General features: G+C 44.8%; 1 protein-coding gene across 3 annotated transcripts in view; it reads left to right on the plus strand.

Annotated features, from left to right (window-relative positions):
* Positions 1-718: 718 nt before the first annotated feature.
* Positions 719-23,420, plus strand: part of nrp2a (neuropilin 2a) — a 56,465-nt gene continuing 33,763 nt past the window's right edge. For all 3 annotated transcript variants that reach the window (XM_026361822.1, XM_026361823.1, XM_026361824.1), the window contains exons 1-3: positions 719-1,575; positions 9,533-9,710; positions 18,996-19,177. In XM_026361822.1, coding sequence (XP_026217607.1) covers positions 1,500-1,575; positions 9,533-9,710; positions 18,996-19,177 — 436 coding nt within the window. In that variant the 5' untranslated portion in view covers positions 719-1,499. The remainder of the gene's footprint in view (positions 1,576-9,532; positions 9,711-18,995; positions 19,178-23,420) is intronic.

Here is a 23,420-nt window from a genome sequence, read left to right on the forward strand (position 1 = left end):
GAATTCACTTAGCTGTTCCAAATACAGATGCCAGCAGGGCTGCATATTGTACCTCATTACACAGTCAGGCCTGAGCCAGTCCATTACATTACACGGTAATACAAGCCATAGGCAGGGCACATGGACGCTGGAGAGGCCTTTCTCAGCAGATTATTTTGGGCTCACTACTGTGTCATTATATGTCCTCCCGCTCTGTATTTAGGCCTGTTGATTGTAGGGCTCAGATTGGGCAGGGCTGAGGTGGGCTCTCCCTCTATTGAGTTGAGGGCTTTGACATTGGTTCGTTCGTTTCATGTGTTTTTTGTGGGGAAAGCCGGCCATGTGCCATTTGCTGTGCATCCACCCCCTCCCCAGTCAGACATTTCAGACCTTTCACACTCTTTCTGGGATTTTCTACTCCTCATCTCTGCTCTCCGTTCCCTTGAAAACAGTCCCAGGAGGATCCTGCTCCCTGGTTTACCATTACAATATGTCTTATCTCGGCCTTATCTGTGGAGAACTTCATATCTGTGGTATCTTCTGAAAGAGGGATGCGTCTTTATGTGTGTGTGTGTGTGTGTGTGTGAGTAAGAGAGAGTGGGTGGGGGGGGGGGAGCCCGGGGCGCGTGCACGTGCGCTCTCTCTCCCTCCCTATAATCTGCGACCGACGGGAGGGGGCGGAGCCGAGGCGCCGTGACTGTAACGCGATAGCTGCTCAGCTCAAAAGCTCGATCACTCACACACAAACACTACACACGCCTCCCAGTCGCGCAAGACAGACGCCGGTGTCGGAGCGGAGCGGAGCGCAGGCTGTAGCCTACGGAGCCTTCAGCAGAGAGACACACAGGAGAGAGGAGCGGTGCCGCAGGAGGTGGCATGACTGACATGATAGTCATTTAGCTCCAGTCAATCAGCACTTTTTACTTACTTATTATTCTGTGACTTCTGTGCTGCATTTAAAAAAAAAAGGGCTTCTGATTCACGGACTGAGGCTTCAAGCTGTTCCAGAGCGGGTATCGTGGATCTTCCCCGGACTGGAGAGGAGACTCTCGTGTGCGCAAAATACGCGGGGACGCAGAGAGGGAGATCCGGGTAGTGGGAGACTTTCAGTGGGAACTTGACTCATCCTGGAGCCCTTGTCCAGACTCTCCGGAGCGCAGACATCACCAGAAGCCTCCCAGCTGCTGCGCGCAAGCAGTGTTGACCGCGGAGTTTGTTGATTAGTTTCTGGATTAGGTTTAGTTGCGCTAAATGGACAGAGTTCAAACGCTGCGCAAAGAAAAGTCCGAATTTCTTCTATGACATGTAGTTGACACATCATTTTCTCCACTAATGGTTTAATAAACGTCGTGGGATTATTACTTATAGGAGGTTTTCGTGTGGATTTTTCCCCTTTTTCTTTACTTTTTCTTTCTTTTTTTTAATTTTTTTTGTTTTTGGAGGAAGAGCAGCACTGATATCCTACGAGGTGGGAACATTAGAAACTTAAAAGCTCTCCGCGAGTTTCTGCATCACCCAAGATGGATTTTGTGCCATCGCTGATTGGATTTTTAGTGGCACTGTGTCATCTGGCGTTGAAAGTCAGAGGGGATGAGGGTGAGTTGGAGTTTTTTCTTTGATTTTGACGAACGCGTTTGAACCAAAACACACCAAAGGGTGAAGAAATATTCTAATTCACATAGGCACGGATTTAAAAAAAATCTAAAATTACACTTAGCTGAATTTGATGATTTGATTACTTATTTAAAAATGATTTTCAGGAGCTTCTTGTTATGTCTTTCAAATTATTTTTTTACACACGGGCACTTGGTGTGATACAGCCGTTTGTAATAACCAGATCCGAGAGTCTCTTGTAAGTTAGTAAGGTACATATGGAAGACAGCGAGAAACTGAAATAGTTTATATCCATACAGGCCTGATGTATGAGTGTTTCATCTTCATAGGAACCATGGTGAGTTTTATTTTTTAATTGAAGTCAGTGATTATTTAGCCATGCCTGTTAAACATTTAAACTAAAGCTCTCAGATGCTTTCATCATTTCATATTTAAAAGGTAGGAAACAGTTATCTGTCCCAGCTAGACTATACTCCAGGATAGAGTTTACCATCAGCTCACTGGACTGTGAATGATCTGATTATATGCATGACGCTTTTGAATTCTCAAACACATTGTTTACTCCGAGTTGCCCGTTGTTTTTCTTTGATTGAATTATTAATCAAGAGAAATACACAAACCTCTACCTGATTAAATTCTCTTTCACATCACTATGAAAACGGGTTTTAGGCGTAGGCTGAGCTGTAACCTGCTATTTTACCAATTCGCTGGTCTCCAAGGAACCGTGCGTAAAAGCTACATTGTAATTGTGGGATTTGACTAAAGCGACTGTAATCGTTACCATTATAATCATTATCTTCATCAGCCGCCACAAGTCTCTCCGTCATTATCCCCTCGTGCTCCTCGTGGCCGTGTGTGCAGGGTGAAGGCAGGGCTGCTGGTGGCCGAGCGCCGTCAGCTCCAGGCGTCGGCGCACCGTCACCTGCGTGCGCTCTCAGCAATCAAATAACAATAAGCGGGGAGATTACGGAGCAGGGCGAGCGGCGGCGTAGCAGCCCCGCAGCTGGTGGGGGTTCAGAGCCTCGGTTAAGCACGACTCATTCTTGCTGTAAATAAAAATGGCACGCATTTGATTGACTACCGAGAGAGCAAGCATGAAATAGCGCCATATTTGTCTAGAAGCCTAATTAAATAGGGATTTAACACCAGGGAGCACAGTGTTCCGTCTGGTCACCTGCATAGAAATGACCGTATAATAATAAAGAGGTGTTGTTCACCAGTTGTCGCGTTATTCTGTCTCCAGAATTGTGCAGCGTGGAGCTGCTGGTGGGGAAGGGTTGTATGCAGAGAAGTGACGCGACTGGTGGGATGGCACATGGCCTCTCGTTCACTCATCCCTGTAAAGTACCTACTCGAGCATTCTGCTTGCTTTTACGGCGGCTTGACTCCGGGTGTCACAGTTTTTATTTCGTGTGGTTTTTCGCCGCCTGTCGACAGGTGCGATCTTTGCGCGCAAATGAAACAACACATGAGCGTAACGTGTCTCTAGTGGTATGTGTGTAACTTAATTAGATATATTTAGACACTAAAACACCTTTATATGTTCATGTTAAAGTACTTTGAGTGCCCCAATTGGATGTGTATTGTGCTGTTTATGTAGTAATCTGCACTGCTGAGCCTTTACACACCACCCGTTGGTCTCCCTCAAAACAAAACTGAGCGCTGGTCTGTTCAAATGGCCTCTTCCTCTTGTTTCGGCTACTTGTTTTTAAGAGGACAGTCACATGGGTGTGTGCGTGTGTGTTTTACTGGGTGCCTATGTACCCTTTAATCAGAGACAGATGTGGACCTTTTGGCAGCCACAGGCAACCAAGAAGCTAGATCCCTCTATTTTCTCTCTCTCTCTCTCTCTCTCTCCTGCCAAGACACTGCACCACATGTCCCTGCCTCCATTCTCCCCCCAAGAGCCACATTACACACAGATGCCAGAGGAAAGACAGACTGAAAGAGAATAGAAGTGAGACAGAACAGGAAGGTTCAGTCAGAGGAGAGGAAGAGGGAGAGAGAGAAAGAGGTTGGGGGTGAGATGTGAGGGGACAGAGAGACAGTGACTGCAGGGAAGAATGAAACGCAGATGCAGGCTTACACAAGGCACAGAAAAGTGAGCATGGCTTCCACCAGGCCATAACAAGAAGAAACATAAGGGAACAAGGAAAAGGAAGAGCTGGATGAGAGATCGGGGGTGGATTATGCATCAAACAGTGTGCGAGAGGAAAGGGCAACATCAAAGCATGCAGGGGTCACGGAGTTAAAGTGGCACAGAACCCGGAGTTAACAGATCATATTAAGGTTTGCTGTCGTTTGGGATGACGCATAAAGTCTGTTAAAATCACTGCCAGAGATTTACAGCGAGTTTTAAAATAAAAAAAACAAGTGAAATGTCTCTAAAAAAAAAAAACACATTTAGTTACAAAATGATGCTCTGGTGAAAGTTAAGAACATTGGAGTCACATTAAAGGTTTAACTTTCCAAAGAGTTCCTGGTTTTGATGATAGACTCCATCTGGGTTTAAGAGCTTGTTATAGTTCCAGAAGCAAGAAGAGTGTTGCCTGAAAATATGTTTTTGCAACATACTGATTCACACCTGAGGCATCTCAGCCAGAAACGTCTGTAAGTGTTAAAATCTTACATGGTCTCATGGTAAATGATCCATGAAAGATGTTTGATGCTCGGGCATCTCCTGTTGTGGCCTGCTGTTCTCTGCTGCCAGCACCTAGACCTTTTTACTCCATGTAATTTTAACACTGGAAGTCAAGAGATTTTAAACTCCACTCGTACTGTAATCACAATAGTCTGACTCAGTGACATGTACATTAATTACTCCGTACCACCGACATTAATATTCAGACCATTAGGCAGCTTATTTGCATGTTTATTGAGGGGGCGGCTGTGCATGCTCTCAACCTATGGTATCAACTTCTCCTGGAGTTCTTTTCCAAACGTTGGCTTCTGGGTGTCTGGACGTTGAGATTTTTATAATTATTGCTTTTCTCTGTTTGTTTTTTTCTCCCATGCTCTTCGCTGCAGCCTGCCCTTCAATTCTTTGCATTTCTCTGTGTTTTAATCTGAGCCCGTCTCAGAGGTATCAGCTGCGAAAACAAGGTCACCTATTAGCATTCATAGCCAAAGACAAACTGAGCACCCTGCTCAATACCAGTCAGGTATGAGAGTCACAGGCTCACACAAAGCCCTGGAACAGCCTGCTGCACTTGGGGTGAAATTAAAAACAAGACCCCCATAAATAAAACAGAGCTTGGTCTTTCACTCTGCCACATTAGCCTCACAGGGGGGTCTTAAGAGGCGCTCGGGGACGGGTTTAGATGGGAGCGAGAGAGGGTTAGCATTGTCAAGAGGCACTGCATTTCAAATTTACTGTAATTCACATGCGGGGTTAAAGAGGAGGGGGTACAAGAGGAAACAGTAAAAAAAAAAAAATCAGCTTTGTAAGAAATAACCCAGAAAGGGTTTTCGAGCAGTCAGTTCCACTGAAAGGTAACATTCTGTAAGGTGGGGGTTAGAGGGTGGGAACAAATCACCAAGACACCTGCAGCAAAGCTCAATTTTTCACAGCCCTCCCTTGCTGATGCAGGCTCTGCTGCTTCCACTCTTTAGACAGGGAAGTCTTTTTGTGATAAGTGGTTCAGTGGTGCAGCTTTGATGCTTCTGCACAGAGACGGAAGAAGAAGGAGACACGATACTGTAGTCAGGTAGTGGTTAGGATTAGGCCCCTGCTGTTACCCCCCTGCAGGCTCCAGCAACCATCTGTTTATTTGATTGATCCATTGAACCATTGATCAGGATGGCCAGCACTGTGCATTTAGCTGATTAGCATGGGGCAGTTATCCCGTTAGGGAGGGAGGAGTGGAGAAAAGAAAGCAAGAAAGAGAGGAAAAGAGGATTTTAGGATATTATCTGCTCCTGTGTGGCCTTTGTGAGCTAACAAACACTGTTTAACAAAAACTATTGTTGATTGCTGGTGTGTCCTTTGGTCAGGTTTATTTAATTTAATTTTATTTTATTTTACTCAAGTAGCTGAATAACTGGAGTTTCTGTGAGTCAGATTACTCCTTGTCACTTGTCAGTCATGTTGGGGAAGTCCATTGAAATGCAGGGAATGATTTTGTCGACCTCAGAGCAACATTTAAGATGAGACGCGTTAAAACGCTGATATCTAACGGTGTATCAGTGAGTTGGATTTTCCATTTATGGGAGTTTTAAATTCCACTACTCCTTCTCATTCATAGCATAAATGTCTTAAAGCAGAAAGCACTGAATTTAAATCTATTTTCTTCCCCCTTCCTCCTCATCCTCTCCCTCTCCTTGGGTCCAGTCTAGTGTGGAATGGGTGAGATTAAAAGCAGTCGGAGAGACAACCCAGGACTGAATGGATGAGTGCGGCCCACTCTCCCCTCTCATTCCCTCACTCTGGGCGATAGCACTTTTTAATTAAGGTGGGGGCGGGCTGTGGGTGTAGGGGAGTGAGACACTAGGAATGATGGAGGGATTTATCAGGGACTCTCCTCACACTCAGAGCTTATCCCAGAATGTGACGCCGTATTTCCCCGATAAGGCAGCTAATAGAAATGAGAGCACGGGCGTGCACACACACACACACACACACACACACACACACGCAGACATGCAGACATATGCACATTTCTCAGATAATGAAGATAAAGGCACTCACAGTGGGTACAAAGACATCTCTGAGTCTGGCTCGGTCTGAAGTGATGCGACGATATATATACACATTTAGAGTTTTCTGCTTCATTTCAAAACTCGGAATAATGAACATACTAAAACAAACACACTCTGAGGCTTCCAGTGTGTATACACACACTTACACACACACAATAGTGGCATTGTTCTCTTGTAATAGGGGTTTTGGTTCCTGCATGGTAGGAACATATGTGGTACTTGTGTGTACGTGTTTGTAGACAGATGGGCTCCTCTAGTAGAAGAGACAGTCCAATTCATGAAGCTCGCTGGCAGCTCCTGAGTGCTTCCCCTGTGTTACTCATCCAACACAAGTTCTGGTCTCACCAAAACATTCTGCTTTACTAGCACTCACACACACACACACAACACAACACACACGCATTCATATACGCATATTTTGCAACTAACTAATTACCAGCGATATCTAAGCAATTAGAAAACGAAAACGCTCATCTGTCATGATGATCAAAGAATATTCCCGCGGTGGTTCATTCAGTTCAGGTATGCTGCTGCTGCGTTCACCGTCATTCTTAACTTCTCTTTTTTAGAAAACAAATACACACAAACACACACATACAGCCAGTGTTAGTGTGCGTCAGCTGACTGACAGAGGTTTCCTAGTGGGGTCAGTGTCTACAGGGAGCCGCTGGATAGCAGGCATGTCTTAATGAGGCTCGTCAGACTCTCTGCGCACCACACACGCACACACGGTCCCTTTGCGCCATCGCTTCTCTCTCTCACTGTCTCTCCCTTCCTCACCCTCTGTATTTCTCCTTCCTCATCACCTTTTGTCGCCTCTCCCTCTCTCTCTCTGACTGCCTCTCATCCTCGCTCTTCCTCACACCCGCCCCTTGTGCATCAACCTATCCCACCACCTTCTCTCTCCTCCTCTTCTGTTATCCCTGTCCCAGCTCCTTTTCAATCCAACCTTTCTCCTCTCCCTTTCCACTTTTTCATCCCTTCTCTTTGCTTTCATTTTCTCTTCTTTCCTTTTCTTCTTCTCTTCCATTTTCCTTCCCTGTGTAATCCCTTTCCCCCTTCTCTTCCCATTCCTCCTCTCCCTCTTCACCCCTCCTCTTCATCCTCCTTGGAGGCCATTGAATGGGCAGCTCAGGGAAAAAGTGTCGAGGCTGCAAGATTTTCCCCAAACGGCTTAATCTGCTGGGGCTCTTCGTGCTGATAGCCTCCTGAACACCGTTCCCTCCATAGGCTTCCCAACAATGATGGTCTGTCTGCACAGCCGCAGCAGATAAAGAGATGTCTGTGTGTGCGTGTGTGTGTGCGTGTGTGTGTGTGTGTGTGTGTGTGGCTTTCTGTCATTCTTTGCTATCCCTGCTATCTTTTTGAAAATTTCAGTCAGCTATTTTCCCCCTTCTGTCGGCCCTTGTGATTGACAGGCCCTCTCTATGTATCTGGATATGTGTATGTGTGGGTGGCTGTTTGAACATAGAGCAGCGGCTGTGTGTGTGTGTGTGTGTGTGCGTGTGTGTGTGTGGGCGTGGGCGCGTGTGTTTAAAAATGCATCCCTGTACATGCACGCGCTTTGACGGTTACACATGTAGCTGAACTTGTGTTTTGTATGTTTGTGTACAAGTGTGTGTGTGTGTGTGTGTGTGTGTGTGTGTGTGCATGTGGGCGGATGGACTCGTACATTCACATGAAATCACCGGCATCTGTGTGTGTGCCTGGTGTGTGAACGTGGGCGTTGCTCCTCTCCAGCAACAAAGTAAGGAAGCCATCGCTGCTCTATCAAATGTCAGAGAATCTTAAGTGTGCCTTTTAAGCACAATAGGCAGTGGAAATGTCAACACTTGAAGGGTCTATTACACTTCAAGCCTTTGGTGCTGTTTTTTTTTTCTTCTTTATGCTTCCTTTATTGATGCTTTCACAGAAATTTAAAAGAAACAGGGAAGAATATCAACCCATTTATGTCAAGAATAGACTCAGCTCAGGGGCTGAGTGGTTAAGCCCACCATTTGGTAGTGCATTGTTAATGGTACCATACCTTAAGCTTCAGTTTGTTGCCTGATAGCTCACAGTTTTCCTTCCTCTGTATGCTGTTTTCTTCATTCAACCAACAAACACCGGCTACGATATTAAAAAAAAACAACATTTGTCCCTCTTTGAGTTCAATATCACAAAGTTCATTAGATTTAGAGATCCCTCTGGTGGATAAGCAACCACACACACACACACACACACACATATACACATATACAGCATTAGATAGAGCTAAACTACCCCCCGCTGTTGTCATGGAGAACACGTTTTGCCTCTCCGTAAAGAATAATAATGCCAGCTATTGGTATTGGTAGTGGAAGAGTAATAAAAGAGCATTGTGCACAATGTTATGTGTGTGTATGTATGAGATGTCCCACTGGGTGTGTGGATGCACAATACACATATACATGTTCCTTTTCTATCTGCATGTGAGTTTATGTGTTTAGTGTGTTTATAGGAGATAACGCAAAGCGCGAGAGCTTCTATAGCTGTCAGGGCATACGCAGAGAATAGAGCCTTTGTTGCCATGTTAGCTTCTCATTACAGAGTCGGGGTGACCCCCAGAACCCCGCTAGACAGGCCGTCTGTGTGTCACTTCCTGTCTAAGCTTTCCGAGCAATGCCATTGGCAGGCTATTGTTCCTGGGAGAGCGTGATAGGATCAGGGAATGTGTCCTAATGTTTGCAGATTGGCTTGCCAGAGCAACAATTACACTTGGACAACAGTCCCAACGGGGGAAATGGAGAGATAAGAGCCTGGGTGTGGAAGAGGGTGAAAAAGACACTGTGCGGTTCTCTGCGCATGTCTGTGTCCGTGTGTGGGCGCCCGGCAAATGCGGCAGTGATGATCTTTTATTGTTTTAATAGCTTGCCCAGGTGGCCCCGCTCGCATTCACAATCCACAATGGAGAAGTTTTTCCAATTTCCTCCTAACTGACGGCCTAAATTGCTTTCTTTGTTTTACTGTTCATTTATTGCTCATCACATCTTCATGCAAAGAAGCCCAGCAAATGAAGGAGCATTCTGTGAATCACTGCTCTTGGGACTGCACCAGTTACACAGGATTTATATGGTTTGACGCTGGCCTGTCATGGAAAAAACAGATGCCGACATGCATCACAGGGAATTATAAAACAAAAAATGTGCACTTTACTGAATTGTTTCTGTGTTTTGTCTGTTTTGCAATCAATAACCAACTTTTTTTCCTGTCTGTGTCACAGCATCAGAGTGCGGAGGTGTTTTCGATGCCAGCGAGGCAGGTTACATCACCTCCCCCGGATATCCACTGGAGTACCCTCCTCATCAGAACTGTCACTGGATCATCACGGCGCCGGAGCCATCCCAGCGCATCGTCCTCAACTTCAACCCGCACTTTGAGATCGAGAGACTAGACTGCAAGTAAGACGGGGAGGGGGCAGATTGGAGAGATGGAGTCATGTCCTAGTAGTGAATTCTGTAAAGTACTGTTTTCTGTCAGAGCAACGTAGCTTTAACCAATGAGACTTCATGGTGTGTTATTATTCTGGCTGAAAAATGATTTGTGCTGACATTTTCATTAGCATGCTGCAAATGCATTTGTATCCCCAATAAGTAATTTCCCGCACATGGATTTTTACATAGCATTATAATTCACTGCAGTGGTTTGGCTTGATCCCAAGTAGATTTCCACATTTTGACCACAGCAGGTCAGTCGCAAAGGAAATTTAAATTGTAGATAAAAATTTTCTGCAAAACACAGACCATTAAGTGGACTGTGGTTTTCTTTTTTGTGAAATAATTATTTATTGAAAGAATGGCAAGCACAGAGGCTTTTTCCAGCACTGTCCTTTTTCGCATTCACACCATTACACACATTATATCCTGGATGTTGCCCAGTACAACCACTTTTTGTATTGGCCTTTTTAAAGCCTTCTCCAGAGCAATTACTGAGCTATATTGCTTGCTCAAGGGCACGTCAGCTGCACATAACCTCAGCAGTTTAGAGAGCAGAAAATGTTCATGCTCATTTCAGTTTCCACATTTTTTGCTCTCACTCACACGATGGTGAATACAAACAAGCAAAGCAGGTTACAATAAAAACCGAGTGGAAAGAATGACTCAGACATCAGTAATTAGTTCATGTGTTCACTCTAAAGTAGGACACAACAAACCTTGTTTCCCAAAAGATATTTTTGTTTTATGATACTTGAAAACAGATGATTTAGTTTTTTATGCTGAAAGGGAAACACAGCGATTTTTACACCACAGTCAGAAAGTTCAGATAAACTTCAAGAATACATTTTGCGTATTCTTGTGTATCTCACGTTATCAGGACCATCCAGCTGTAATCCCCCTGCATCTGATACTCAAATGCCAGACTACATTTGAAGTTATGTATGTCTGAATTCAGGCATCGAGCACAGGGACAAAGGGGACAGTACAGATAGAAAATAATCCTGATATAGTTTGAAGTTTGTGATAGGGGGGGGCAGTGAGAGAAAACAAACAGAGGCAAGGGAAGGAGAAGAAGAAGAAGAGAATGCACCCCAGCTGTTTGTCTGGATATGACTACATTGGTCAGTTTCCTTTCTCAGAGACATGAATAATCCAAATCATATGGGCTTCTATTGTCCTGGACCTCAGAGGAAGGAGAAAGAAGTCATAGTCTCCACTGTTTAATCCACCATTATACAACTAGCTCAGAGGGACTGTGAAACAAATCACCTATTTTAGACTCTTTTTGTCTATTTGGACTGTCAAAAGTGAACACAGACTAGAGTTATCAGTGCCGTCTGTGCAATTACGGTCATTTATTTCTCCTTTACGCGCTCCAGCCCTCCCTTCTTTTCTTAAATTGAAGAATTAATAACCCAGATGGGTGTTTTTGCATTGTTCCACTGACAGAGCATTTTGTCTGGCCAGGAGAAGAATGTAACTTTTCATGAGGACATCAATGGCTGCTTTGGTGAAAGGGTTTAGTAATGATTGTCGGTTCTATTCACAAAGTTGTGTCACGTTGCAGTGAACTGGAAATGTTATTTTGATGTCTCGGCTTTGTGTCTCCAGGTTGCTGTCGCTTTTTTGTCAAAGGCAGAAATGCTGCATAATTATATTCGTTGTAATATGCTTCTCAGTAATAAGGCTTTAACTCCAGCGTTGCAGTGTCAACACTGTGCCACACTGGGCCTTCCCACTGTAGTGGTAGTGAAGAGAGGAATGGCTCAGCTGTTGATAAGCAGTGTGTCAAGCAGTTTCTCACAGCCCAAGGCGTGCAGGGCAGGAGGAGGCTGAAGCAGGAGAGAAAGAGAAAACTGAAATGCCTCCTCTTTTCTCCTCTGCTCTGAGTTTTATTACGACGGGGTTATTATTTTTTTTTTTTTACGCTTGCCTGGAGGGACCGAGGCCTTGGTCTGCCCTCTGACACAAACACCCACTCAGTCTCCCTTTATCCTGTATGCATGAGCTTGTGCATGTCTGTATGTGAGAACGGGAGTCAGTGAGCGTGGGTGGGAATGTGAAGGCGTTTACATGTGAGTAACCCTGCAAGCATGTAAGTGAGTGTTGGTTTGTAAGACGACTAGCTTCTCCACTTCCCTTTTCTCTCCATCCATCTATCCATCCAGCCTCTGTGTGATAACGCCTATTACAAAATGCCTATTAGAGAAATGGGGGATCATGCCAACATTTATTTATGCATAACCTCAAACACTAATGTGTTTGCCCTTCTGTGTTTCATGGAGGAAACATCCCCTTTGGGGCACAGAAGTAGGAGCTGAAATAAGTGGAAAAAGCCAAAGTACAGCTCGATATTCCTGCTCTCTCCGTCCTGTGTTATGCTTTTTACCCGGATTGATCCGAGCCCTGTAGCGCTCTTACGGGTTGCTTCCTTTTTTGACTGTATGATTAAGCACGGCAGTGTGAGTGAGCGAGCGGAGAGTAGATTTTTGCATGTTTTCACGGTCCTCAGTGAGGTTAGGGCGATGAGTGCCGGAGGGGGTGCAGAGGTGGAGGGCTCACCATCTCGGTCAGGGTTGGAAATCTGCGTGACAGCTGGGATTACAGAGACGGCAGACCAGAGCTGTGTGCTACCTGAAAGACGCAGAGCTGTGTGGCCTAGACTGCTGATCATGGAAACACACATAATGAAAGATGATAACATGTTGATAAAAATTGTAAACGGACATATGTTTTTGTTGGATGCGCTTAAAAACATATGCACGTACACACCTCAAAATGCAACTTGTCGGTGTAAGAGTGCTTTTTAGCTATCATATACCCCCTTGGGCACTTTAGGCCCTTACAAAACAGAGAAAAGTGCTTGGTCAGCCCAGGCAAGGGAACTGAACTCTGGTTAATATCTCTGGCCAGCTGGTGAGTTTCCCTCTGTGGGTTCAAACAGTCAGTACTCGGACGGTGCAACGTAGCCAAACCGCTGTTCTACTGCAGCAATCAAATCTGCAGCCTTACGCAGGCGCTCCATGTCTGAGGTGGCACTTTAATTCAGGATTTCATTTCAGGGGGAGTCCGGCCGCGTGCCAAATAGCTCTTACCTACAGGCTGCCAGCCGATTGATGTGAACTAAATGTAATAAAGGCTAGATGAAATATCAGGCCCATATCTCTAATGCAATCTGCCATCACCAAGCCCCAGGATGCTACCTAGTGATATACCAGGAGCTGAGGAGGGGAGAAAGAGAGAGAGGAGAGAGATGGAGACGATTGTCCCTCCCTCTCTGCCTCTTTTTTCTGTTTCTCTCCGGCTCTTTTTCTCTTTCACTTCATCTTCCTCCCTCCCTTTTCTTGATCTACCTCTTTCCTCCCTTTGTTCTTTCATTCTCCCTCTCATCTAGCCTGAGGAGGAAGTGTTTTATTTTTACACACTTGAATTATGAAACAGACAGAATCACATACAGACAGAGCTGCACAAACATACAAACACACACACGCATACAAACACACACACCCCATAAAACTGTAGTCATTCAGAAAGATCCATTTCTTCCACCTTTGTGGGTTTTATTTTCTCACTTTTATTTGGTTATTTGTTATTGGATGCTGCCTGGGGTGGGAAGATTTAATGATATAACTTTATAACTTCACACACACAAACATACACACACAGATTGTGATTTCCCTTGGCCTCATCACAGTATTGAGAGGTGACTGCACCACATAGCAACAACTCTCCTGTGTCCAGGCTGTGTGTGTGTGTTGTCCATGTGTGTTTGCATGTGTGTGTGCGCATGATATCATCCTCTTACCCCTACCCAAAGGGAGAGCCAAGAGGTGTGGGATCAATGTCTGTATTCCACTTCTAATGGGAAATCTATAGATGATCGGCAATGGCCGGAGAAAGGGTGATGGCCAAGGATAAAGGCAGAGACCGATGTGTTGTCAGAGGTCGTGACTAAAGGGAATTGTTTCAGTTCTGATGTGTCAATAGCTGGCACTTGGCCTATTTAGGACAAGATCATGGTCATCAGTGTCCAGTGGTCGTAACTATTAAAGCTGCCAGTGCTCTAATGATGATAGAAAAATAATAATATGTGTAGTTCAATGTTTAAAACGGTGATAGCACTACTTTCTATATTGCTGTAGCATGATGTTATCTGTAGCTGTGCTTAAGGTTCTCCAAACTACGAACTCGTAAGAAAAGTGGACTGGAGGATCTAAATGTGTGTGGATGAATTGCAACACAGGGTATATTATACTATACTATATAATTTTTCAAATATATGTTGATAGAGGCTGATTAAAATGCATCTAGCAGGGGCAGCAGGGTCACGACTTCAGCTCAGACAGCAGTTATAGTCTGATGTTTCAGATCGATGCCGCGCTAGAAGGTCTGGGGCCGAGTCCAGACTGCCTGTGGTCAGCGGTTTGGCCCTAGTCATCTGTAAGTATGAGTCTGTGATGGACAGCTGGAGAGGGAGGTAAGGCATGAGAAGCCGAGGAAGCGGAGTGCTGTTTGTTTTTGGGCTAGATTGAAGATGGCAGGCCCTGTGGATCTGCAGGGATTTTGCTTGCAGCATCTAGTTAATATTTCAAAGGCACTTATGGTTTATTAGAGTCCCCTTTGAGGGTGGGAGGAGTGGATGGTTGTGTGTCTGTGTCTATGTAGAACCGTGAGTATCTGGGTGTGTATCTACTGTACATCCTCCGCCTTCCTTAATTTCTGCTTCTGTCTGCATCATTGAGATGGAGAAGAAAGAAGTGACAGGGAGTTCTTCATTGTTTACTAAAAGTGGGATCTTGTGGGTTTCTGTGTTCACAGTGTGGAAAATAGTAATGGAAAAAAGTACTATAGAGAAGAGAGGAAAATGATTTTAACTGAAGGTCTCAAGTGTCTGAATACAGCCAAGTTTGGTTTAGCAATATCCGAGAACAGCTGTTGTTCTTTTATTGGCATAAACAAAATAAATCAGACGGCCATGACCCACCCACAGCAAATTATGTGCTAATCTTCTGTGCAGTTTTAACGCTTCCGATGAACGCTTTATGTGTTTATGTAGCTATTTAGTCTTAAGAAAATGAAACACAATATCCCAGGCTAGTTAAAAAAAAATAGTTATATGAGAACTGCTTTGCTGATTTGACAAAATAAGATAGTAAGAGGGCTTGTGTAAACATGAATATTACTCATCTTGGGGAGATCAGCGGGGGGAGTGGCAGCCAGCAGCAGGCCACAAAAGGCCAGACGAGGGACCTATAAATATGCATAGACTTATGTATATAATGCAGTGTTTCTGTGTTGAGACGCTGATGTGTGCAGGAAATGTCCCTGGTCTCCAACAAACAGCAAAGGTGTGAAAGGCAATTAGTTTTTGGTGGAGGGTTGGAGTGATATATGAGAGCAGAAGAAGAGAGGACATGTCTGGACTGGTGCTGAATTACTGGCCCTCATGGGTTTTTAGTTTCCTTAACCCCGCTCCCTTTGCTCCAGCTATTCTCTATGGAGGAAATAAGGGGGGGTGAAACCTGTGTCCCATAATGGCTCCCTAAACACAGAGCTGGCCACGCAGACCCAGACAGATTGCCAGACAGACAGAAAGCCGGGAATAGGGGATGGATGGTGTCAGACACCGGCAGGCAGGGTTTGGATCAAAACAACTGCTAATGGAATCTGTGTGTTTGAGAGGTATGTGATGCTAATGTGTGTCATGGGTGCGGGTTCGCGTGTGCGCATGTGCAGATGATTTATGCGTATGTGCAATGTCCTGGAATGCGTTCAAGTGTAGGTTTGTGAGAGAGAGACAGTGGGCTCCCACACGTCAGGCCCTCATGCATGTATTCATCAGAGCCTGGGGAGAGGCTGAGCGAACAGGTCAATAATCACATCTGAGGAACACTCACTCACTGACGCTAATCCATGACAGGAGAGAGCGAGACACAGGGAAGGAGAGAGAGAGAGGATAGAGCCCCACTCCAAAATCAATTAAAACCTAATTAGGCTCTCAGCTCTTTCGCGGGCCTTTTATCCTTGGTGTTGGCGATACGACACTAAGTGTGTACGCGCATGCCGGTGTTTGTCCATATCGGCTTGTGCTCGTGTGTGTATTTGTTGGCAGTGTTTGAGTGTGTGTTTTCCCTGAGCATGTGTCAGTTACAGCCCTAAGCAGGCGTACTTAGGGATAGCTGTGGCTCTCTCAGGCTCACCGTGGGAGCTTTCCGCTGAAGCCTTTACGATCGCCTCCGTAATGCAGGATTACAACCAAGACATGTATGAGAGAATTGGACAACAGCTTCTTTACTCGCTCACACGAATGCCCCTTCAGGCCCACGATTGTATACATTTAATTCAGTCCTAACTATCAGCTACCTTATTTAGAAGGATGTGCAAGGAGACTGTAACATATTAATGCACAGGCACACCCTCTTTTAAGGAGAATGACATCTGTTTTTGAATAATTTATATATGATGTTTCATGCTGGTGCACAGCAAGTTGCATCTCCATTTCCATAAACTCAGACTTGAGAAGAACAAATGGAATCGATGCAGCAATATCCCCATTTTTAGCACTATTGGTCCGTACTTAACATTACTAGTAGTAGTAAGTGATGTTGTGCCCCTTGATGGCGACCTCCGTTAAATTCAGCACTCCTCTTTAAGTTTAGTCCTTCAGTCAATTTTTGTTGGGCCAGAATGTGGTGACTTAAAGCTCTTTGTGGAGTCAAATAAGAAACGTTTCCACAACGCCACATCCTGGTTAAATAATAAACGACTATTGAGTAATCCAATAATTTCATCATTTGTACTTTTTTAATTCAGTGTAACGCACCCCGCCACATCCTACACCCTACACATCGTTGCCCATCAGATGCTTCTGTGGTGCTCATAATGTTATGGTGACATGACAGGCTCATCGCAGCATTTTCACACTTTGATCCTCACCTGTGCATGTACCACCCTGACCCAGATTAATGTGGTTGGGATTATCCCTCCATCAGCAGTCTTAGCTTGAATACTCTGCATTGGAATCAATACACTGCAGCAATGAGATAACCAAAAAAAGAGGCTTAGTGACTCTTCTTAATCCAGGTTTTATTCCAAGGTGGGAGTACAAAGGCAGTCTTAGTGCTTAGGAGCCACATAGAAACACAGCTTAATGCTGATTGGTAAATCTCATCTTGACTGAATACTTTTCACTTCAGGGAAGTAGTTAAAAAAACTGTTAGCATTTGTTAGCGAGATGCTGTGTTTACAAGAGGCAGAAGATCCAGACACGTCTGTGAGGCTTTTTCAGCATCAAAGAGCCCATCACAGTAATTAGTGAGACAACAGAAACCCTGTTGTTTTTTGACGGCTTTGTCATATGAACTAATTGTGATGGGTGTGTACGCACGTGCATGTATGCCTGTGTGTATATTGGGAGGTTGTCCTCAACGTAGCTGCACGGCTCCTGCGGCGATGCAGTTAGTTACGCAGGGAATCGCAATATGGGGGATGAAGAGACACTTGTTAGCACCGGAGAGAGAGAGAGAGAGAGGGAGAGGGATGAATATTATGGAGACGAAAATTACAAGGAAATTATTCACAGATGCAAAACTTGAAATATGACAACACGCATGTTTAGCAGAAAATAAAGAGATACACACAATTAGCAGCAACACAAATACAAGCCAACAAATAGAGGTAGAAAGCTGAATTACTTACTGATTACTTTTAGTATTTTTTTGTAATTTCAAGCATTCAAGGACGTAGAGAGTAACAAGCTAAATTATTCCCACAAGCTGCAGCAGCGTCACACCCCTAAATTATGACCCTGAAATGTGCTGGCTTGCTTCCTAGTATGGGCTGGTCCCTTCTTAATCATATCAACAAATCTACAGCGTCAGTATTTGGAGGTAATGCATAGAAGTACTGGGTTTTGGAGTAGAAAACTATTTTTATTGTTTTCACCTATCTGAGGATTGAAAATCCTTTTTTGAAAGAAGTAAAACTTTCTGTGGAAACAGCATATGGAGCACCAGATTGCTCTTCCACACATGCAGAGTAATTTAAGTGTAATAAGGAGTATAAAATCCATTTCCAGTACATCGTATTCCTGCAAGCTCTCCCTCTTTCTCTCTTATTCCTAACTTTATATACCCACATAGGTCTGTATTTGTCCTGGCTTTAGTTTCGTGTTTTGCATATTTATGTACAAATAAAAACCACAGGAGACAGAAAATATGACCAAATTAACCCTGTTGACAGTGATGACATTTTTCAAGATGAACTCTAACAGATTTGATCCAAACATGCATACATGTGGGTGATGAGTGATTTGTCCTCAAGTCGTAAACTCCACCCATCTGGTGTGTCTAAATTTGTAAATCAAACATCACCCACAGGCCGCAAAGTGTGTGTTGCCTGCTTTGCGACTCTGTGCTCTGCTGCATGTGTTTAATAGTGTTAGAAGAATGACACACAGGGCTGTGAGCTAAATCTGGACCAATCAAGTGGGCTCTCTCTCACACACACACACACACACACACACACACACACTAATCTGGCAGTTAAGTATTTGCTTTTATTGTTCGGGGTCAGTTGACAAAGTCAAAGGTCACAATGAGCTGAGAACTAAAGCATGTGGAGCTTTAAAAGCAAGGTGTCTTCACATTTATTTATCCTCATTCCCCTCTCTTACCCCTCTTCACCCCCTCCCTAAGCTGTTAAATGTCTTCACCTTTCTTGTCCCCCAGCCCACACCGCTTCATTTTTTCATGAGCCTCTCTGTCTATTTTTACACCTTTTATTAATGAACCCATCCAGCTGTCTGTTTGTCTGCATCTTTTACCCCTTTAGTTGCAGCCAGTTGCTCCAGTGTCTTCTGTTTGAAACACAGCCCATCCTCCATTTTCTTTCCTGTAAGTCAACGGTTTGCGGATTGCGTCCTCTAATCTGATGACAAAGGAATCTGAGTTTGTCATCTTAAGCAAAACTGGGTGGTGAGAGTTAAATGTATTGATTCCAGTTGAGGGGAAACAGCACAATTATGCAGCAAGATTTTTGATGGGCGCCAAGTCTGCAGCACATATACAGTATTTATTTATAGCTTTATTTTGTGCATTCAGTCCTGAGGCAGATCTCTGATGGTAAATCAGTCCACACGTGCCTGTTTTTTTATTAGCGGAGCTTCAAACCCCATTATTATCTTTTCCTTCCAGGTGTACATTTCAACACGCCGTCTTTATCTGTTTTTCTCCTCTTTTCGGCAATCAGGTATGACTTCATCGAGATCCGCGATGGAACTTCAGACAATGCTGATGTTCTGGGTCGACACTGCAGCAACATCGCCCCACCGCCGATCATCTCGTCTGGATCCTCCCTCCAGATCAGATTCGTCTCAGACTACGCCCACCAGGGGGCAGGCTTCTCTCTGCGCTACGAGATCTTCAAAACAGGTGAGGAAACACAACCGAGATTATGGAAGTTCGTCTTAAAGTATTAGTATTCAAACTATTCTGTATTCTGAAACCTCAATGGAAAAACCTGAGTTTCAGGCAGCTCTTAAACACTCTAAACCAAATAAGGCTCTGCTGTACATTAATACTTAGTTAATGATTTTGTCATGTTAATGGTCTGAAACCTGTGATCATTCACCCCAACGCTCTCACAACACTACATCAGCAGTGCCAAGCGTGTAAACTAAACTCAAAGTGAGAGGGAAAAACAGACTAAACTACTTTCAAGCTGCCTGGAAGCATGTGAGGAATGCTTGTTTATAATTGGAAGGATCTGCTTCCTCTGGGGAGATGAAGAGGGCTGGGAGTTGGATGATGTGTTGGTGGGATGATGGAGAGAGCTCCAAGGCAACTTGGAGTTGGACTTAAGGTTAAAGGTTTATAGGTAGAGGCGGAGGCGAGGAGATTGATGGGGATGAGTGTGTGCCCAAATGGAATTTTCTTGAGGGTCGTCGAGCTGCACGAGGTGAAGTGCACTTTGCAGGTGAGGCTGAGTGGGAAGTATATTTGTTTTGGTGGTGGTGTGTGTGTGTTTGTGTGTGTACATAGGTGGAGGAGAGGTGAAATGGTCAGGTGGCCTTGAGGCAGCTGAAGGATTTGTGCTTAAATGAGTTATCCACTGATTGTCTTCGTGGCATTTGCAACATAGATAGATATCGCCTCAACAAGCCAACACTCTCTTTTCAGATTCTGATTTTTTTAAGTCTTGACATGTATCTTGATCGAATAACAAAAATTACATGTGTTTCAGTTCAGAAAGCACAACGATTGATTGGAAGAGAAGGAAATCATGCATATCAGCTCCTACCTTTTGTAAAATATCACTTGTTCTGTGTCATGAATGTGACCCAGATTTGACGTTCAGCTCCATTACCAAGGCCACCAACTCCAACACTGACAGTGTCATAGTGTAGATTGCATCTTTTTCACCCAAACACACACATACACACATGCGTGCAGATGGATTGAAGGCTGGTGGATGGGGGATGCGGTTGCCATGGCTTTAACAAGATCCTGGTATAAATTTGGGGGGTATAAGAGATTGTGTCACTGTGTGAGCAACATGTGTGGGTGGTTCCACTCAGCGTGTTCTGTGAGATTCTGTCTGTCTGTCTGTCTGTCTGTATATATGTATGTGGGGGCGCAATGATCGGTGTGTGTGTGTGAGAACGAGAGCGAGAAAGAGCGAGAAAGATGGACAGATGAGCAGAGACAGATATGGTGGGAAAATGATTGGGGTGAAGTGAGAGAGAACAACAAAGAGGGGGGGGGGGGGGGGGCTGAGTCAGGGAGTGAAAATGTATTCAGAATGCGTGATTGAGGCCATGTGTTAATTACGGCATTTCCAGCGCCTGCATGCGCTCTCATCATAGCTGTTTGTCTTACCATGGCAGGCCTGGGCCACGGGTTTCCACTAAACACAGCTTCCAACTTGTGACGGGAACACTGAGATCCTGGCTGAGATGTGTTTATTTACCAGAATAGAAGTAATTGCACTACCATTACCTTTATCCTTGTTAATGGATTTTATTTGCATTTGTGTACTAAGTAGTTACAGTACAGTATTGTTGCTTCATTTACTAAAGTATGATTTGATTAATCTTGCTGCTTTCACAGATAGAAAACTGTAAGGGTATTCCTAGATTTCCTAGCAGTGAAAATAATATTTTTGGCACAGTGTGTGGATCTGTGTATGAGCGGGGCTGTGTTTATGGGTGCGTATGTATTTTTAAAGGGTGCGTCCTGGCTGAGATAGAAATCTTAGCACACAGCTGGGAGATGTTTGTGTGTCCGTGTCTTGTATTTGTGTGTGTGTGTGTGTGTGTGTGTGTCTATTCAGCTTCCTTCCCATCTTAAACAGACAGCATAGCTTACAGCACAGGCTGACCCCACTACACTGTCAGAGTGTGTGTGTGTGTGTGTGTGTGTGTGTGTGTGTGTGTGTGTGTGTGTGTGTGTGTGTGTGTGTGTGTGTGTGTGAGAGAGAGGCATCTTGGTCTGTTTTCAGTGCTATGAACTAATGATAGTGTGGCTTGTTTTTGTTTTGTTCATTCAAACCTATTACATAAGCCGTGACTGTAACAACTCTAGGGGTTTTGAATTGGACAAGCAATCTGTTTGTGTTTTAGTGTGTACTTTTTTGTGTGTGTGTGTGTGTGTGTGTGTGTGTGTGTGTGTGTGTGTGTGTCTGTGTGTGTGTGTGTGTATGGAGTACAGTGCAGTAAAAGCTAATTATTTCCAGCAAGGAGGACCAGGAGTTGACCTTTGATTCCACATTCATCCTGATACTACTCCACCCTTCTGTACACCTCCTTTGGGGAGTGAGGGTGCGTGATTGCCCCAAAACAACATCCTTCCACCTGCTTACCCACTCCTCCATACACACGTGCACATACAGTACATGTATGCCTTAATCTTGCTGTACAGTCAAAGTGCACGGTTCCCCTCCTCCCCCTTATTGTTGTGGCCTACTTTGCTCCTACTCATGCGTGCTTAACCCTTTATTCAGCCCTGACTACCACCCCCCCCCCCCCCCCCCCCACCCCCAATCATACACTTTCACTTGCACACAGTCACGTGCTCATGACTCTGTTACCACGGCTACAAGGGGAAGACTTGCCAGTAAAGCCCCCATGTTCCCAGTTCCCCAAAGCCCACCACTAATGCAGTGGGGGCAAAAACATCACAGCCAATCCAGGGTTAAGATGAGGCAGAGTGCACCCCAGGGCTTTGGATCCCCTTCATGATCACTGGTGACCTCTACCATGGCATCTGTGGGGTCGCAGCGTCAAGCACAGCCGAGGGCAGGACCTCCTCCCAAGCGCCAGTCATTGCATTCGTCCTGTGTGTTGTCTGTCTGATGCCATCATGTTGATTGGATTCCGACCCTTGCATCAGTGATGCCTGTTACTATATGGCTGATTGCCATGTGGTGTTTATTCCTGAAACAACCGAGTCATCCCAATGCTGAAATTACACTCAACTAATTAACTAGCAAAGGTAAATTAAATTCATGAATAAATAAACTGAGTGCAAAGCGTGTTAAAGACTGATCAGTGATGAGGAAAACACATCCCAAAATGAAATAATAAGGCCTGATCAGCGAGTGCATGAATAAGATTCAAGAAATCGTAGAGCTGCTTGAACGTTTTGATCACACACTGCAGGGGGTTGTTGGCGCCCGCTTTTTTTTTGGGCACAAGATTAAAAAAACTTGATGATTGCATTCCAATCCAACTCATAACAGTGGCGTCAGTATGATACATGACTGAGAAGGAGCATTCCTCTCTATATAAAGCTGCTTCAGACTGATGCAGACTGTCTCTTTGGGTCTATATAAGTGTCGAGCCGTGGCACGCCAAGAATGTTGTTTTTCTTTTCTTGGATCTTCTTGTTGTGTGTGATGTTGTTGTTTTTGTTATTGTGGGGTTTCCACCCTAACCCCACTGTGTAACACAGCCCCCCTTTCTGCCACATATTCACTCATGTATACACACCCCCTTCCTCTGAAGCCTCAGGAGAGACTCCCTTCAATGAAATCGTGAACTGAGCTCAAGCAGGGTTACATGAGAGATCTACATGTGTCTGTGTATGAGGAGGAGATGTATGTCAGACAGAGACAGGCAGGTAGAGAGCAGTGGGTGAGGAGGTTTTGATGTGCGGCAGACACTCGTAAACGCAGAGGTGAGCCCTCAGTAAGAGCCGAGTGCTGAGGACAGAAGTAGCTAGACAACAGACGAGACAGAGTTAAAAGACTGAATGAACACAGACTCTACACATTGCAGCTGAGACGAGAGGGAGGGATGAGAAATGAGACAGGAGGAGGAGGAGGCGGCACGGGGATTGCCCTGACACAACATGTGGAGCTGCTACTACATCAGGCACTCATGTGCAAGTGTCGAGTGGTTTCTACCCAGCAACTCACCCTCTCACCCCGCTGCATCTCGCACACACACTCGCACTATGACCTCCCCCTTGTTGCCAGCAGACAGGCAGACAGACTCTTGCCAAATGGCAGCTCACGGTGCGATGCAGGCACCAACCGGGGTCCAAGACGTGGGCCGAGGGATGACGGAGGGAGGTAGGAAGGGGGACTTGTTTTTGGCATGTTCATGTACTGTGAACTAATGAGCGCTAACAAAAAGAGAAGGTACTCATGCATACGTAAAGACTGCAGCACGCA

This window comes from Anabas testudineus, chromosome 2 (assembly GCF_900324465.2).
Source record: "Anabas testudineus chromosome 2, fAnaTes1.2, whole genome shotgun sequence".
Taxonomy (NCBI): domain Eukaryota; kingdom Metazoa; phylum Chordata; class Actinopteri; order Anabantiformes; family Anabantidae; genus Anabas; species Anabas testudineus.